Source organism: Aspergillus homomorphus (genome assembly GCF_003184865.1).
Source record: "Aspergillus homomorphus CBS 101889 unplaced genomic scaffold BO97scaffold_11, whole genome shotgun sequence".
In the NCBI taxonomy this organism is placed as follows: domain Eukaryota; kingdom Fungi; phylum Ascomycota; class Eurotiomycetes; order Eurotiales; family Aspergillaceae; genus Aspergillus; species Aspergillus homomorphus.
In genome coordinates, this window is record NW_020291897.1 from 596,163 (window position 1) to 613,016 (window position 16,854).

The 16,854-nt window shown below is 56.0% G+C and overlaps 6 protein-coding genes across 6 annotated transcripts; 2 read left to right on the forward strand and 4 right to left on the reverse strand.

Annotated features, from left to right (window-relative positions):
• Nucleotides 1-647: 647 nt before the first annotated feature.
• Nucleotides 648-1,899, forward strand: BO97DRAFT_433440 (class I SAM-dependent methyltransferase; the record flags this gene model as incomplete). Its single annotated transcript, XM_025697598.1, has 4 exons — nt 648-729; nt 788-904; nt 1,045-1,675; nt 1,878-1,899. 4 exons carry the CDS (start codon nt 648-650, stop codon nt 1,897-1,899), a joined length of 852 nt encoding a protein of 283 aa, XP_025553070.1.
• A 259-nt stretch (nt 1,900-2,158) lies between these two features.
• Nucleotides 2,159-3,508, reverse strand: BO97DRAFT_29320 (glycoside hydrolase family 43 protein). The gene is made up of 2 exons (XM_025691137.1): nt 2,930-3,508; nt 2,159-2,877 (listed from the first exon to the last, which is right to left on the reverse strand). The coding sequence occupies exons 1-2, from the start codon at nt 3,294-3,296 to the stop codon at nt 2,255-2,257; spliced, it is 990 nt and encodes a 329-aa protein (XP_025553071.1). The 5' UTR covers nt 3,297-3,508; the 3' UTR covers nt 2,159-2,254.
• A 1,438-nt stretch (nt 3,509-4,946) lies between these two features.
• BO97DRAFT_404688 (putative isoamyl alcohol oxidase) lies at nt 4,947-7,136 on the reverse strand. The gene has a single exon (XM_025695010.1). It carries the CDS (start codon nt 6,808-6,810, stop codon nt 5,119-5,121), a length of 1,692 nt encoding a protein of 563 aa, XP_025553072.1. The 5' UTR covers nt 6,811-7,136; the 3' UTR covers nt 4,947-5,118.
• Nucleotides 7,137-8,131: 995 nt separating this feature from the next.
• Nucleotides 8,132-9,837, forward strand: BO97DRAFT_29340 (uncharacterized protein). Its single transcript, XM_025691139.1, has 5 exons — nt 8,132-8,457; nt 8,514-8,581; nt 8,644-9,023; nt 9,074-9,138; nt 9,193-9,837. Exons 1-5 carry the CDS (start codon nt 8,262-8,264, stop codon nt 9,591-9,593), a joined length of 1,110 nt encoding a protein of 369 aa, XP_025553073.1. The 5' UTR covers nt 8,132-8,261; the 3' UTR covers nt 9,594-9,837.
• A 1,508-nt stretch (nt 9,838-11,345) lies between these two features.
• BO97DRAFT_29412 (uncharacterized protein) lies at nt 11,346-12,524 on the reverse strand. The gene has a single exon (XM_025691140.1). It carries the CDS (start codon nt 12,149-12,151, stop codon nt 11,579-11,581), a length of 573 nt encoding a protein of 190 aa, XP_025553074.1. The 5' UTR covers nt 12,152-12,524; the 3' UTR covers nt 11,346-11,578.
• A 59-nt stretch (nt 12,525-12,583) lies between these two features.
• BO97DRAFT_404689 (hybrid NRPS/PKS enzyme) lies at nt 12,584-16,769 on the reverse strand. The gene has a single exon (XM_025695011.1). The coding sequence runs from the start codon at nt 16,481-16,483 to the stop codon at nt 12,653-12,655; it is 3,831 nt and encodes a 1,276-aa protein (XP_025553075.1). The 5' UTR covers nt 16,484-16,769; the 3' UTR covers nt 12,584-12,652.
• Between the last annotated feature and the right edge of the window lie 85 nt (nt 16,770-16,854).

Here is a 16,854-nt window from a genome sequence, read left to right on the forward strand (position 1 = left end):
CCCCAGAGACCGGGAGTGCAGAGCAGACACCGACAAATATCGTAAGATCACTGCATCTCGAACAGTCTTTTCTTTTCTTCAACCATCCTTGATTACGCTTCATCTCAACAGGATGCTTCGTTCCCATGAGCGTCGCTGTCGTTGGCTGCAAGCCTTTGCTTGAAGTATGGATATCTACCAGCATGGCCTGTCTCGGTCAATGTCTATACTCTCGAGAACTTTGTGAACTTCTTTGGCTTCCGCAGTCTCTTCACTGTTCCGACCTCTTCGACCCTCTGCTAGAGCCTACAGCGCGAGCAATTTCTTCCATGACTTCCCAGTTTCACATTATCAGGAACTTTGTCAGATGTTGAACAGTCGGCGAATGAATTATGCGAAGAGCATTACTGCCAAGGCCGAAGCTCAAACACCGAGCATGAATGGACTGTCCTGATTGGACAATCCAAGTCAATACTTTCTCCGGGGATCCGATCTCCGATCCGTCCATGCTTTTTGATCTTGAGTTGGTTGTCTTATCGGGTCGCCGTTCAAGGTTTCACTTGTTGCTTCCCCACTGCAGTGCTGACTGTGATCAAATGGAATGAATCCTTACTCACTCACTCTTTCTTTGACATTTTCTCACACGCCTGTTCAGATCCAGCGCGCCAATGGCCACTGCAGAGCCCACCACCTGGCAATGGATCCAGGGCCTGCTGGAGCCGGGCCAAATGCTGTGGATGGCCATCAAGAGTGCGTCCGCATCACCCGCATTGCCAAACCCCCACTGACACTGACAATTACACTCCAGGCTACCTCCACGTCTCGTTCGAAGCCGTCTTCCACGAGGGGCGCATCCTGGCACCCCTCCTGGACACCCAGCGGTTACGCGATGAAGCCTTCGGTCGCTTCTGGGTCGCCTTCAGCAGTGAGTAGCGCCAGCCCACTCCTCCCTCATACTCCCATCCCCGAACAGTCCAAACCACCACTAACACTACGCAGCGCCACCACCATCCCAATCCCCCAAAACCCCCCAAACACCACTACTACAAACACCAGAACAAATAGAACACCCCCAACAACCCCAACAACCCCAACGAATCACCGGCTCCGCCGACCTCATCCCCCCGCTCCTGGCCACAGCGCAAGGCATCACCCTAGACCTAGGTCCCGGCACCGGCACGCAAATTCCTCACCTCCGCTCACCAGCCATCACCGCGCTCTATGGCATCGAACCCTGCCACAAGCTACATCCGACGCTGCGCGCCCGCGCCGTAGCCGAGGGGCTGGGCGAGAAATACACGATCGTGGGGTGCAGTGCCGCGCCGCATGAGCTGGTTCCTGCACTAGAGCGGGTGGGTATCGTCTCCGGTGGTGTCGACACGATCCTGTGCGTGCGCGTGCTGTGCTCTGTGCCTGAGCTGGAGGACACTGTGCAGGGACTGTATGGGTTGCTTAAGCCTGGGGGGAGGATGATCGTCGTTGAGCATGTGGTTTCTTCTTGGGGCTTTGGCGATCGGAAGGGCTCGGTTGTCGCGAGGTTGTTGCAGGGGTTGTATGAGGTGCTTGGGTGGCGGTGGTTTGTGGGGGATTGCGCTTTGACTCGTGATACCGAGCGGGCTTTACGTGGTGCAGCGGATAGGGATGGGGGGTGGCAGAGCGTGGAGCTGGAGAGGTATTTTGAGGGGTGTATTATGCCGTATGTTGCTGGGGTTTTGGTTAAGAAGGGGGCCGGTCCTGCGGCTGTTTCTAATGGGTTTGGGACGGGGGTTGGGGTTGAGGGGGGCGGGGGTTTGAAAGAAAGGGGATAGACAATTGGTTTCCGGGTAGAGGTCCAGGGAGCTGAAAGAAAGGGGGGTCCGGGGGTTCTCTCCCGGAATATATATACTACTAGTATTCAGATTGAGTTTACCAGGAAGCTGAAAGAAAAAGGGGGTCTGGAAGTTCTCCCCCAGACGTCAAATAAATCAACTGGTTTTCGGGGGTGGCGGTTGAGGAAGTAATTGGGTGTTTGGTTGGGTTAGTGCATGGTGTATCAAGATTTTGAGAAGAGTTACGGTGGAGCTGTCTAGTGTAATGAGTACTTTATGACTCGAATCGAGTTATGGATGAATTGTCCCTGCCAAGTGACTGGCATACTTCCACATCATCAGTCCAGAATCTCAACTACGGACAACAACAGGCTCTCTCGGACCGAAAGCATCATCAAGCGAAGGTATGTACAGGAAATCATAACACAGCAAGAAAGCCATTATCCCCCCACTCCGCTGCTGACCGCTCAGCTGCTGGGCTCACTGAACACGGTCGAGAAGGCGGCCGGGGTCTGGAACACCGGCTTGCCGTTGCTGACGCTGAGCGGCTGCACCATCGTGTGGCGGGTGTCGTCGCAGGCGCCGGAGCTGTTGTTGGACGCGTGGTACGCGATCCAGGTCTCGGAGCCATCGGGACTCTGGAAGAAGCTGTTGTGGCCCGTGCCGTAGTTGCCGTTGGCGGAGGACAGCACACATTTGTCGCCCTTGATCCAGGCGCTGGCGGAGGTCGGCACGGTCGACCCGTCCCAGGTCAGCAGGGCCACGCAGTAGTAGGCCGTCCAGCAGTACGAGGCCGAGTAGGCGAGATACGTGGTGCCCCCGACGTACAAGGCCGCAGGGCCCTCGTTGACCGGGGTGCCGTGGGTCTCGAAGTCCTCGGTCGGTTCCGAGATGACGGAGATGCTGCCCGTCACCGAGACATAGTCGTCGCCGAGCTTCTGGATACAGAGCGACTGGTAGGTCACCCCGTGGAAGCAGGAGAACACCAGGTAGTTGCCGTACTCGTTGGTGCGGAGAACGGTGGCGTCGATGGCCCATTCGTCCGACAGCTGGCCAGTGTAGGTGTAGTCATCCCAAGGAGTCGATCCGCCTGACAGAAAGGTTAGCATTCGGCTGTTGGGTGCGATCGACATAGTTCCTACCTGTGAGGACGTGGAGCCGCTGGCCGTCTAGGTCAGTGGTCTCCCCAGCAGTATAGTAGATATACCACTTGTCGCCCAGGTAATGAACCTCGGGGGCCCAGACGTTGCAGCAGCGTCCGGCGGTGGAGGTGGAATAGACGACCTTCTTGGTGGCGGTCTTGAGCCCATCGATGGTGGTGGCTCGGCTGATCTCGAGATCGGTCCAGGTGGTGGTCATCAGATAGTAGTAACCACCGGTGTAAACGAGGAAAGGATCGGAGCCTCCGGGGTTGCGGATGGGGTTGGTATAGGCCCCAGCGGTGGGCAAGAGGGCCCACAACCCGAGCAGGGCCGTCAACAGGCGGGTGATGATTGATCGGGGCTCCATCTTCACGTTGGTTGGAGTCTGCAGCTGAGGATGCTCAGTACAGCACCGTTGTCAACCCTTTATATAGATGGCATTTTGGCTGCCAAGCCTTGCACCCCACGGGGATTCCTCGCGTTGGTGCATCAAGTTGGATGGACTCCCACCGGAGAGATACCCTTCGCAGTATAATGGCAGGTGGTTGAATGCGGGGGGGGTTGTTCACGGAATTGCCGAGGCTTGGCTGAGGATAAATTCCACCACTCCTGCTTCCACGCCCAGGCTGCCGATGCTGTCCGCGCAAATCGGCTAAATTTTGCAGGGCCATCATTGGTCACGCGCGAGTTTGGCGCAGGAACCGATGCCAACAGCCGCGGTGCGATGACGTTTGGCGCGGTGGAAGCCAGCGTCTTTGCATGCATGCTGAGCCATCATACGAGCCCGACCCGGCCTATTGGTCTCACAAGGCCCTCATACCATGTGTTTATCGATCCTCGCGGATTTGTGATCGAACGACTCAGACTTGCTACTAATGCTGTGCGAGCATGAAACTTCAAATCGATCGGTACGAGCGTCGGTATTGCTATGGAATTAGGACAATGGTGGCACAGCATGTACTGTCCCTGTCGTATTATGCGTGGTGGTCAATCAAAATTTCAAGAGGGATGCACGTGTGGTTCACAAGATTATTTCCTCTGTGGTGCTACCATCTCTTAAGCTTAAGTCAACTTCTCCCTTTCCTATTATCACTATATCCCATCTCATATATCCCCAAGGGCAGCCACTCCCCACTAAGTTCCTAAGTCTTAATATCGCGCGCGGGCGGGGAAGTGGGCCGAGGGGACAAGAGACCAGGTGTCTCTAACACAGAGGAATTTGGAGAGGCAGCACCTGAGCAAATAAATAAATATCTGTATAAACTAAGCAAAAACATACAACAGAAGGGATTCGCTGGTGGTCACCCACCCAACTACTAACCTCCCGGCGTGTGGCTTAAGTACGGCTGAGCGGACGGGAAGCCCTGTTTTCCACACCCTGTGGTCGTATGTACTGGGGATGGGATAGGAAAGACTTATGTACCCACGTATAATCTCTTCAAAATAATATCACGTATATCGGAAAGCATCATGAAAAGATGATGATGGATGATGGCGCTTTGAGGCAGAGAAAGCCGACCGGAGCCGGATCGGACCGTAAGAGCCGACGCTAGTCCTCTTTTGCTTGATCACTGTCCTGTTCCATGGAACCGGTGAGCCCTGTCAATCTTTACCGCTTTATGACAGCTGCCAAACAGTGCAAACCTCCACCACCAGCCCACAGCACGCTCAAGCCACAAACCCGTCGGCTCCAGCCACACTACGGCCACGCACCAGACAGGTGACGCGGTGATGACCGGCAATATATTCTGGCTCGCTACCATGGAGCCAACACGAACACACACGAACACCCAGCAACCACGACTTCATTGTCGAGAACCACACTTCTTCACTCGTCCTCCCAAGCTCTGGCCGCAGTACGACGAAGCAACAACACCAGCATCGGCGGTAACAGACTACATTGATAAGCAATGGATTGAACTATCCATCTTGAACTTCCTACTAACACTACCCATCTCCTCTTAGATACATTTATCGAACTGCATGCGGATTATAGACGATCTCATTGTCTGAACCATCAACAGTACCATCGTCCTCGTACGAATGAAATGCCTTGAATTATGATAACACATTAAGTCTAGTTTGTATTGTTCTATCCGCGCTGCGAAAGAGAGACTGCGCCAGCACTGAGGTTAGCGACCGAAAAAAACAGCATATCCCCACCATTCCACGAGTATTTCCCCCGAAAATCACTGGAAAGCCGCGAAACAGGTGCTGTTGGCCTGGCTCTCCTCCCAGCCAATGCACTTCCAGCAGCTCAGCAGACCCGAGGGGTCATACTTGTGCTTGATGGACAGCAGCTTGTCGTAGTTCTCAGTGCCCCACCAGGACTCCCGCCAGTCCTCGGTGAAGGGGTTGGCCTCGTTGCTGTACGCGCCGCTGCCGGGGGTGATGCGCTCCAGCGTCGCCGTCATGTTCTGCAGCGTCGCGATCTTGGCCTCGCGCGTCTGCAGCGTGCTGTTCCACGCCCAGCTGCTGCCGGAGCCCAGCTCCCACACGGCCTGTCGCCACGCGGGCGTCGCGCTGGTCGAGCCCTCGGTGTAGTTGTACAGAACGGGGCCGACCACGGGGATGTAGGGGGTTTGTCCGTTCTTCTGGATGAGCGCGAAGAAGTCCATCAGGTTCTGGCGGCCCTCGGCTGTCTCGAAGACCGACCGCGGCACCAATCGGCTGCCCGCGAAGTGGGTGACACCGACACTGACTGCCTCGGAGGTCACGTACTTGGTGTAGAAGTCGTACCAGGATGCAAAGTGCTCAACCACGGCGGAGCCGCCCTGCGCCTTGGCGTAGGCGATCACCTGCGCCAGCGACTCCTTGGCCTGCGCGACGGTGAGCAGAGGCGAGACGTTGATCAGGGTGCTACCGGTGATGTGGCCACCCCAGCCCTCCTCGGCCCACTTGAGGGTGTTGTTGACGACGATGTCCATCCAGGGGAGCACGTTGGTGGAGTTGCTGGTGAACTTGACAATGGCTGCGACAAAGCCGAACCGAGGCTCAACCCGGTGGGTGCTCTCGAGCACAACACCGAAAGTGCCACCACCACCACCACGGAGGGCCCAGAAGAGGTCCTGGTTCTGGCACTCGTTGGCGATTCGCAGGTTGCCGTCGGGAGTCACGACCTTGTACTGGACGACACGGTCGACACCCAGACCGTAGACGGGAGACAGCACAGAGTGGCCGCCCATCTGGACCCAGCCACCAGAAAGACCGACCGTGGGGGAGTAACCACCCAGGATGGTGACGTTGTGCTCGTGGGCAAAGGCGTAGGCCTCATTGAAGTTGACACCGGCACCAGAAGTGATGGCATTGTAGCTGGTGTTGGCCGGGCAGCCCTGGGGGACGAAGGCAGCGTCGTAGCTCATGTCCTGCAGCTGTCGGGTCCACAGCGCAAGGGTGCCCTTGCCACTGCTGCGGCCGAGGTAGTCGTGGCCACTGTTTTTGATGACCACCCGCATGCCAGAGCAGCGAGAGTACTCGAGGGCGGCACTGACATCGGTGGCATTCTGCACCTCGATGTAGTAGGAGGGCATATTGCCCTGGCGGCAGTCGGTGCCATCGAAGGCCAGAGGGTCGGTGGGATCGCTGTTGTCCAGCACACACTGATCCTTGGGGTTGGATGAGCACATCTCATCCTGGTAGTTCATGTACCCATTGGGCGTGTTGGTCCGCAGGTACGGGTCGCTGTATTTGGCCTGAATGTTGGCGCAAGCAGCATCGTTGGGGGTGACGGCCTGTCCATTATAGCTGGAGAAGCAAGGAAGAGAGAAGGGCGTCAGAGGCTGAACACGACCTCCGACCGTGGTGTTGAGGCCACTCAACGAGCAGTTGCTGGAGGCAGAGGCCAAGCCCAAGAATTGGACAGCCAATGCCGCAAACGACATTTTGTATCCCGAAGACGCCATTCTGCCACGCGAGAATGAGACAATTGAGATGGTTGAGGAAAATGGGAAATCTCTCCGACGATCTTGCCTCAATTTATTTACCACGAGGGCCCAGCACCTGAGGAAAGAATCTTCCGGATAGCGGCACGTTCTGCACGAGTCTGGGCTGGTCAGTATCTCCTGTCTCTGGTGCGATGGCGCAGGCTATCGAATGTTACGATTCATGAAGTGGAGGAGTACTGGGGAGTCGGGACTGTGTGGGATGAGGTCCGACCTCCGACTGTGCGACTGTGCGACTGTGCGACTGTGCGACTGTGCGACTGTGCGACTGTGCGACTGTGCAGGATGCGAGAGACATAGAAAAAAATAGGGAGGCTGCCAGGCACCACTAAGTGGTTTAATGCCACAGCACACAGAAGAACCCAAAACGCGCCCCCCTCCATACCGGGCCCACCCGCAGCTCCATCGACCCTCCATCCAATTCAATGGCTCAACCAGTGGACCGGATGGTGGAAATGGCCGAGTAGTTTTTTTTAAGGTTTCGACGGTGATTCGTGGCGCTGGCTTCTTTGAGCGCCACCACGCTTAACTGTCTTTAGGGCTCGGGGGACGTCCGAGGCAGGTGTCCGCAATCGAACGACCAGCTTACACTAGAATCCCTCGTCCCTTCATAGCCTCGGAACAGCATGCATTTGCAGTCAAGTGGAATCCTTCCCAGCGAACCGCTGTCTCAGATAGACCATCCCAGGCATCCACTCGACTTTCTATTTCTTTTCCGGTGGGATTGTTCCTGCAGGGCAAGTGTCTCTTCTCCCCCTGAAAGGCACCGCATCCCTGCCTCGCCACGCGGTCAGTCCAGTCCGTCTGTGATACTGCATGACGATCTTCAGCATCCCCAGACTCTATAGTCTTCACGATTCTGGGGATCTCAGGAAGGTGCGGATCGAGGCCGAAGGACTAGGCAGGCCGGGGATCGCAAGACTCCATTGCTTGGATCAAACTCTTCTTAACACACGATAGTCTTAGATCGCGAAGTCAGATTGTTTGACCCAGCCCCGGAGGAACTTTAAAGAGTTTAAAGAGTTTAAAGCGGCCGCAGCCATGGATTCGTCTTCAATAGTAAGGGAGATAGCCTTTCTAGGAGCTTTGCAGCCAAACGGTGCGTGGTCGAAACCGGATGACAAATTTTAGTGCCCCTCCTTCGGTCGGTGTCTTTTGTGCCAGACAAGTCCCCAGTCCCCAAATCCTGTCCGTTAAGGTTTGGTGGCGACAGACAGCACAAATCTAATAACATTAAGTCGGCGAGCGAACCTCGAAAGGGATTCTCTACCCCCCGGCAAAAATTTCTCCTGGCCCGAGGAAAACCTTATATGGAATTGTGCTCTGCCCTGTCGTCGTCGTCCATCATCTGAAGGGCTGGGCTGACTGACTCGTACAGTCCGCGATGCAGGATGACTTACGAGGAGAATAAGTACTGGAAGAATGCGTTGATCATCATTCCCATTGTGGGAGCTGTCATCGCGACCTTGACCTATGTGTTACGCCTTTATTCGCGCCGGATCACGACCGCCGGCTTGCAGTTGGAGGACTGGCTGATGGGAATCGGCTTGATTCTCTCCTACTGTGCAACGGCATTCGTGGTAGACAGTGAGTTTGGTATTCTGCGTTGGTCTCCACGATTCGCTTGCTGACGATGTATGCAGCTGCTTTCAATGGGGTTGGTCTGCCGCTCTCGTCCCTCCCGGACAAGGAACGGCATCGCATTCAATTTGTATGTTGTGATCAATTCTGGAATTCACCCCCCGCTGCTCTAACCGCTCGTTCACCTGGCAGGGATCCTGGATGATTCAAAAATTCTGGTCTCCGTCCGCAGCTTTCACCAAGATTAGCATCGTTGTGTTCCTGAAACGCCTGCTCGGCACGTTGCGCATTTATACGATCGTCTCCAATGTGTTGATCGGCTTCATCGCCTGCTGGGCCGTCACTGCCGTGCTGGTGAACATCTTTCAATGCACGCCTGTCCAGTACTACTACGACAAAACACTCAACGGGCACTGCATGAAGGGCCAGCGGTCGTTCTTTCAGGCCATGGGATCGATTTCTCTGGTCGAGGATGTGATTGTCTTGTTACTTCCCGCCCCAGTCGTCTGGGGACTACAGATTACTACACGACAGAAGATCGCTCTGACACTGGTTTTCTCGCTTGGTGGATTGTGAGTTCGTGCTCGGATATAGACTTGAGCAGCAACTGACTTTTGGCCAGGGTTTGCATCTTCAGCTTGATGCGATTGATTGAATTCCGCAATTTCGCCACCACCGACCTAGCTTGTGAGCATTCCTGGACTCGATCTGTTTTGTCGATGACCACTAACCAAGTATCAGCGTCGAGTGCAAAGGAATCGATTTGGACATGTCTGGAACTCGACGTCGCCATCATTTGTGGCTGCTTGCCGCTGATGAAGCCCTTGCTTCAGGGGTTTTTGGGCAAGGTCAAGAGCGGAGTGTCTAAGGGTCGCTCCCACCCCTCGTCCGCCACGAAGCTCTACGGATTTCAGTCGAGCAACACCCACCACGACGGGTTTCTCCAAATCAACGACATGCACGGCTCGCAGCTGTCCAAGGGGACGAACGTTGCGGCCAGCGCCAGTCGACATAGCTCAGATGTAGAGTTACAAGGCATTGCCGTGCACACGATTATCGAACAGGACATCGATGAACAGCCGCACTTAGCCTCGTCGGAGTCGGTGTCCAAGAGCGTGTCCAACCACGGGTGGCCTCGTTGAACATGCGACTGGTGCCCGGTCTCGAAGCCTCTCTATTATGCTTTGTTAGAATCGGTGGTCTGGACCGTGGTGAAGTGGTCGGCCAGCGCCCGTGCTCGCCAACCCGTTATTCTCCGCCCAGGATAAACCCTCAAACCACCGTACCCAGTCGGACACCTTCCAGTCCACATTCACTCCTCCGCATCATGAACAATTATCCAGACCTAATTCATGTCGATGATACCCCTTTAAAATTTTATTTCTGTTTCCCTTTCACATCTGTCTTTCTCAGTTCACCCTTAATTTGTTGACAGGGTTTCGTCCAATTCGAATTTGTCACTGAAGGATCCGAGCCAAAGCTAAATCCAACACGCAGCACACGCCATGTCTCACTTAGCGAGCGAGCACAAATCGTCCACCCGCTCAGACAATTTCATCCACTGTAAATAATGATGTCACGCTGATCCCGGCTTCCCCGGAAGGCAAATAAAGAAAAATGCACAAACCCTCAAGCCGGGGTTTCTCCAGCCTGTTCAGACAGATCGTCCCCCGGTTCGAGCGACCGTGGACGGCCAGAGTCTATTGCGGCTGACAGCCACGGATCGGGTGATTCGCTCGGGGATGGCTTTGTTTTCCGGTGGAGCACACCGGGAAGGGAAGGGTCCCACCCAGCGACAAATCCACACAGATGTTTGGTTTCTCCAAGGTTGTTTCCCTGGAAGCTGGGAACAGAATATAGCATTCCAAAAACTATAACTCTAACCCTTGGCAAGTTTCCCTGGATAAATTTGTGGCCTGCTCGAAGACTTTTCTTTCGAGGACATTGCTGCATCTGATAAGCGGGCCGTCGATTTGGCCAAATTGGGAGAGGATCGGCATGCCGAGACGGGCGGTTTCTTGGTTCCGATTGATTCCTTAGCAACCGAGAAGAAGCCAACGCGAATGATTGAGCTTCGGACTGCGGTGTTCTGCATTGGGGAATTGCAGTTCCACTTTCCTTTTTCTTCCAGGCACCGTGTCTCTCAGATTGACCGGTGCATTGACCTTGTAATCTAGTTGATATGAGTTCACGCGGTGAATACACATGTGCCAGCTACTATGGCTGCATGCTGATCATAATCTAAAGCTTGTTGTTTCTTGCTTCTTATTACATTTGCATAATGGATGCTTCATGACTTGGTTTTGGAATTACTACGAAGTTGATACGTCCGATTGTTACCCATTGCGTAGATCTGTTAATTAGAGATGTTTCCATATACTACAACCGGAATTAACCCTCTGAATCTAGAGATGACACAGAACGCACACTTCGAGGCGGATCCTGATATATACCAAGCTGGAGTAATGCTTTCCAGGGACTATCATGTTTAGCACCAAATTGAACTGCCGGGGCTAGTTCCCGTTGCTTGAAGTTCAAGGGATTGTAGACTCATATGAGAACAACGAAGGCATATACATTGGTCGAGTGTGCCAATTTGCAAGCTAGGATCATAACGGCATAAACCCCATATCCATTGTATACCAGCAAGCAAACCGAAGTAGACAGACTAACCCCTCCGCCGAAACCTCTTCTCCTGCACCGCCAGATACTCAGACGACTCGCTCACGAGCCCGACAGGCTTGGCCATCTCGACCTCACCCGGTGCTGAGCCCCATCTGCAGCTCATCTTCTCCTTCCTCTTCCTCTTCAATGCCTTCATCTCCCTCCGGCTCAGCCGCTATACTCAACAACGCTCGTGCCTCAGCGCAGGGTTAGACGGCTATTCAGCGTACAGCTCCTCCATACTACTTTGACCCTCATGCACATCCATACCGAAAAAACGATAACACAGTTCCGTTGATTGCTCCTAGTGTACAAAATCTCGCATCAAAGCACAACCCATTCAGCCTTCATATACACAAACACTCCCATCCAGACAAGCCCGTACATCTGATTAATCACCACAACCACCAGCTCATTCCCTCCCCACCCCTACACCTAACTTCTGCCTCCCAGGGACCCCGACCTAGAAGAACGCAATCGGATTGACCTCATCCCCCTCCACCGTCTGCTGCACATCCCAATGCTCAACCAAGCACGTCCCCACCATGCGAATAATATCCACGAGTGCCGACTCCTTCACCTCAGCCGCATGTCCCCCTTCCCCGTCCGCTGTCCGAGACTCCGTCGCCGTCGACAGCGGCACGACCCGCGTATGCGCGACCCCGAACACATTCCCCGCTGTATCGTAGCCCACGAACGCGCGCAGCAGCTGCGAGTCCACGCGCGGCACGATCGCCGTTAGCTCGTTGAGCGTCGCGTGCACGCCTGTGCTGCTCACCACCGGCGCGTGGTTGATGTAGCCCCCTGCCACGTACTTGGTCATTGCCTCGTTGAGGCGCTGGTGTGTGTACATCAGGTCCGTGAACTCTATCCATGCGGATAGTTGCTCTGCTGGGCTTGCGGTGGGGGTTGTTGTGTTGGGACAGTTTAGGAGGGTGAATTCGTCGGTTGGTTGTGACAGTGGCGTCGCGGTTGTTTGGGGGAGGGAGGTGGTTAGGAGGAGGATCGTGGTTGTGATGAGGGCTTGGAGGTGCATTTTGTTTGCTGTTGGGGTCTGGGGATGGTGGGTTGGGGGGGAAGTGTGGTTGTGTTGTGTTGTGTTTGTTTGGTGGTGAGTTTACGTGTAGGACGTGTATAGACCGGGCGGGAATGTTGCGTGGAATGTTGGTCGCTCTCTGGGTTACCCCAGGATAATAGGATTACATAGAGAGAGTAATCATTATCGAGGGCCAGGAAGCTGAAAGAAAAGGGGGGTCCGGGGGTCTCCCCCGGGACGCTTACCTCTGGTCTCAGATTGAGGTACTGGGAAGCTGAAAAGAAAGGGGGTCCGGGGGTTCTCCCCCGGGACGTCCTATCTCTGGTTATAGGATTGAGGTGCCTGGGAAGATGAAAGAAAGGGGAGTCCTAAGGTTCTCCCCCGAGACGCTATAGGAGCCTGTGTTTTTCAATTTGCGGTGGTAGAAGTAAGGCGTGAAAATGGTTCATATCGGCACCGACCGTATCTAGCTGAAAGTCTATCTAGTCTATAACATGTCTATTAGATCGGCTCATCCCGGGGCTCGATCAAAACCTCATTGACAGAAACATGCGCTGGTTGACGCAGCGCGTACACGATCGAGTTGGCAATGTCCTCCGGAGCCAGAATTTCGGCCCCCGACGGCTCGCCGTACTTCTTGATGGCCTCCGCATCCGTAGACATCCCCAGCAGATCGGTAGCAACGTTGCCGGGCTGCACGCTCGTCACCCGCAACCCGGTGCCGGCCGTCTCCAGACGCAAGGACTGCAGCGTAGCCTCGACGAAGAACTTACTGGCCGAGTACACACCCAGCCCCGGGAACACTTTGCGTCCGGCGTCGGAAGATATAGCCACAATGTGCCCGGCTCCCCGCGACAGCATGCCCGGCACAGTAGCCGATAGGCAGTGCAGCAGACCCTTGCAGTTCACATCCACGGTCCGCTCCCATTCATCCGTCTGCACGTTGGCCATCATAGTGAAGTACATGACTCCTGCGCACGAGACGAGGATGTCAACAGGACCGAGTTCCTGGTTGGCATCGTGGAAGAGAGCGTCCACCTGGGCCTTGTTGGTGACGTCCGTTTTCCTGGCAATGATCTTGCCGCCGTAGGATGCAAGCTGCTTCTTGAGCGACTCAAGAGCCTCGACGCGACGAGCGGCAAGAGCAACGTGACAGCCATCCCGTGCGAGAGCAGTCGCGACTGCCGCGCCAATGCCCGAAGACGCTCCGGTGACCACGGCAACCCGACCGCTCAAGGGACCTCGAGCCAACTTGGCCGCTCCGTTCAATGCCTGCTGGCGCACCGGGGGCTTCGACAGCCATCCTCGGGCAAACCAGTGACGCGTATAGGTCTCAAGCAACGCCTTATCCACCTTGGGACGTTCCACACATGTGCGGAAGGGCCGGGTGGCAGCATTGTCTAGCACGACGATATCCCGCAGGAACTCCACGGTAGGCATGCCACTGCGAAGGATATCCACAGTGAACCCACCGTCACCACCCTTGACATTACTGCGTGTCTCGTTCCACAAGGCCACCCACTCATCCCAACCCAAAGGCTTGGTGGGGTAGCCCAGCTCATTCAGAGCAGCAAACACATCCCGCGTGTCGACGGGCTTGGGGTCACCGAGGTGGAAGATAGTCTGCTCAGCATGGGTCTGCGTGGCAAGGTGGATGATGGCCTTGCTGACGAAGTCCACCGGAGTCATCTCCGCACGCCAACCCTCAACATCAGGGGCGTAGCCCAGCTTGATCGACTCCACGATCAAGGCAGAGAGAAGATCCCAGGCATTGGCAGCACCAGTAGTGCTGTGTCCACTGATGGTGCCGGCACGGTGGATCTTTACCGGCAAACCCCGCCGTCCGGCCTCCAGAACGAGCTGCTCGGCGACCCACTTGGTCTGTCCGTATCCGTCGAGGAGCTTCTCCGGCACATCCTCCACATCCAACAGCGTATTCTCCGGCCAGCCTTTCTCGCCCGAGGCGGGCAACACCCCGTTGGTGGACACATATTGCACCGTGGCGCCACTCTTGCTGGCCAGGCGAAGAATTTCTCTCGTTCCTCCGACATTGGGTCCGCGCAAGGCGGCATAAGGATACACCAGGTTGACCGTAGCCGCAGCGTGCACAATGACCTGGACCCGGGCTGCCAGCTCGTCGAATGCCTTGGCCGAGAGACCGAACCGTGTGCGCGAGAGGTTTCCAGGCAGGATCTCGACACGCTCCATGACGGAATCCCGCCACAAGCCGAGATCGAGAAGATTGCGGCGGATACGAGCCACACCACCCGGCTGATCATCGTTCGCCGGCTCGTTGAACCGCACCAAGCAAATAATATGGGCGGAGGTGTTTTCAAGCAGGTCATGGAGCAGGAAAGCGCCCAAGAAGCCTGTCACACCTGTCAAAAGCACGGTGTCGGCTTTGTCGATGGAGCAAACTGTGGCAGGGCTGGAAGGTTTAATCTCATCGTCGAGCGTAGCGTCTGCACGTAGGACAGCTGGGAGGTCAGCTTGCACCGCAGCCGTGTGTCCATCCCGAATGGCCCGAACGGTCTCCAGATGACCGGTCAGGGTTGTGGTCTCGGCCAGACGAGCGATCGGGACACGAAAGCCAAAGTGTCGAGACAAGCGCGAGGATAGATCGGCGAGCGACAAGGAGTGCCCGCCCAGATCGAAGAAGTCATCCGTCGGCTTGAGCAGGGCCTTGGGTGTCTTTAGAGCTGCAGCCCAGCAGGACGCTACCTGTTCCAGAGTAATCGGATCTTGGTCGGCCGCCTTGCCATTACCGCTGATGTGGGCGTCAGTCTTTGGGGGAGGCAGACGTTTGAGGTCGACCTTGCCAGTCACATTATGAGTAGGTAGTTCCGGCAGCACCACCCACAGTGCAGGAATCATGTAGTGCGCCAGGGACTGGGCGAGGAGGCGGCGGGCGGCGGGACTATACCCTGCTTCGTTGACCTCGACCGTGGGGCGACCGGCGGGATTCTCGTCGGGCACGATGTACGCGACCAGCTGTCGCTCGAGACCGTCACCATGTGCGACCACCGCACAGTGGCTGACCGCGAGGTTCTTGACAATCTCGCTTTCCACCTTGGCGGGAACGACGGAGTACCCTCGCAGTTTAATCATCGAACCCACGCGACCGGTAATCTCCAGCAACCCAGACGGCAGCAGACGTGCCAGATCACCAGTCCGATAGCGACGCGACCCAGGCTGTGTATCACCGGGATTCGAGATGAAAGCTTTGGCCGTTGTCTCGGGCAGGTTGAGGTACCCACGGGCGAGGAGGGGGCCGCCCACAAAAAGCTCTCCACTCACTCCCGCCTCGACCTGCTGGCCACTCTCGTCCAGGATGAAGATCTGCTTCGGATCCAAGGGCGGACCCACCGGGCAGTAGGTCGCTTCATCATCGATCATCTCGCGAATATCGCCACAGGCAATCTCGTGCGTTTCGCATGCACTGTAGCAGTTGAGGAGGCGGGTCTTGGGGAGGGCTTTGATCGCCCGGCGGGCCAGGTCCGTCGTGACCACTTCACCATTCAACCAGAGGGTGCGGAGCTCGGGCAGACGTTCATTAATGTGGGGATGACGCTGCAGCACGGTGGCCAGCAACGTGGGCGTCATCAGAGTTTCGGTCACCGTTCTCGCTGCCAGTAGATCGACCAGGGCCGCCGGGTCATAGCTCACATCGTCCGGCACTGTCACCACGGTGGCTCCCCGCAACAGCGGACGCAGAATTTCCCAGATGAAGAAGACGTTGCAGGCCACGCGGTCGCCAGGGTGCAGGTCTTGTACTCCAAATCGCAGATCATACGAGAGAACGGGAGCTCGGTGGGGATTGGCAATCCCCTTGGGCTTGCCCGTCGTTCCGGACGAATATGAGACGAATGCCAGTCGGTCCAAGTCGTCGTCGGCTGGCAAGGGCGCCGGCTCGGCGGCATGTCCATTGGCATGGGCTGCTGGCTCATCGAGCACAATTAAGGGGACGTTGGCCTTAATCTTGCCGACTTCGGCACGGTGGGTGATGACGACGGCCGGATTGCCGTCCTCGATCACATCGGCCAGCAATTCGGGAGGGTAGGCCAGCTCCAGCACGAGAAAGGCGCCCCCGGCCCGCAAGGCCGCCAGACAGGCGATCACATAGTCGGCGCTTCTTGGCAACAGCACGCCCACCAATGTGTCTCGGCTGACCCCATATGTGCGCAGGCGACGGGCGAGGCAGTCGACTTCGCGATCGAGCTCGGCGTATGTGAATGTGGTCTTATCATCCTCGAGGGCTACCGTGTGCGGGGTGGCTTTCACCTGACGAGAAAACAGAGCCGACAGGTCTTTTGTGGTATCGAGGAAGGACATGTTTATCGATCACCGGGGAGGAAAGGTGGGCTCATGAGAGTAACGAGAGGGAGGTGGGGGAGAGAAGAAGGTGGACCTTGGGGGGGGGGTCAAGCCGGGGAGGAAACGACAGCTGTGTGCAGGAATGCGTTGTCAGTTTGGATGCAGGTCGAGGGTAGGATTGCATCGCACTGCAGCAGACTCACGAGCAGGATGCGGAATGAAGTAGCGAAGAAGTATCTCTCTCCTTGGGTGCGTGTTTTATTTTCGTTGACAGAGGACACGCAATGGTTAAGTAGTCTGCAAGGGAGCAGTGGAGGAGGAGGAGGAGGAGGAGGGGAAGAGAGAGGCTGAGGGGGGAAAGTTGTTCCAATCAATTGTGTCAGGGACAT

Bases quoted from the DNA above. Each gene is read 5' to 3' on its own strand.
- BO97DRAFT_29320 (XM_025691137.1), bottom strand. From the start codon at position 3,296: ATGGAGCCCCGATCAATCATCACCCGCCTGTTGACGGCCCTGCTCGGG. The intron at 2,878-2,929 runs GTAGGAACTATG...CCTTTCTGTCAG, and splicing joins GCGGCTCCACGTCCTCACAG to GCGGATCGACTCCTTGGGAT.
- BO97DRAFT_404688 (XM_025695010.1), bottom strand. From the start codon at position 6,810: ATGTCGTTTGCGGCATTGGCTGTCCAATTCTTGGGCTTGGCCTCTGCC.
- BO97DRAFT_29340 (XM_025691139.1), top strand. From the start codon at position 8,262: ATGACTTACGAGGAGAATAAGTACTGGAAGAATGCGTTGATCATCATT. The intron at 9,024-9,073 runs GTGAGTTCGTGC...ACTTTTGGCCAG, and splicing joins GTTTTCTCGCTTGGTGGATT to GGTTTGCATCTTCAGCTTGA. The intron at 9,139-9,192 runs GTGAGCATTCCT...ACCAAGTATCAG, and splicing joins CGCCACCACCGACCTAGCTT to CGTCGAGTGCAAAGGAATCG.
- BO97DRAFT_29412 (XM_025691140.1), bottom strand. From the start codon at position 12,151: ATGCACCTCCAAGCCCTCATCACAACCACGATCCTCCTCCTAACCACC.
- BO97DRAFT_404689 (XM_025695011.1), bottom strand. From the start codon at position 16,483: ATGTCCTTCCTCGATACCACAAAAGACCTGTCGGCTCTGTTTTCTCGT.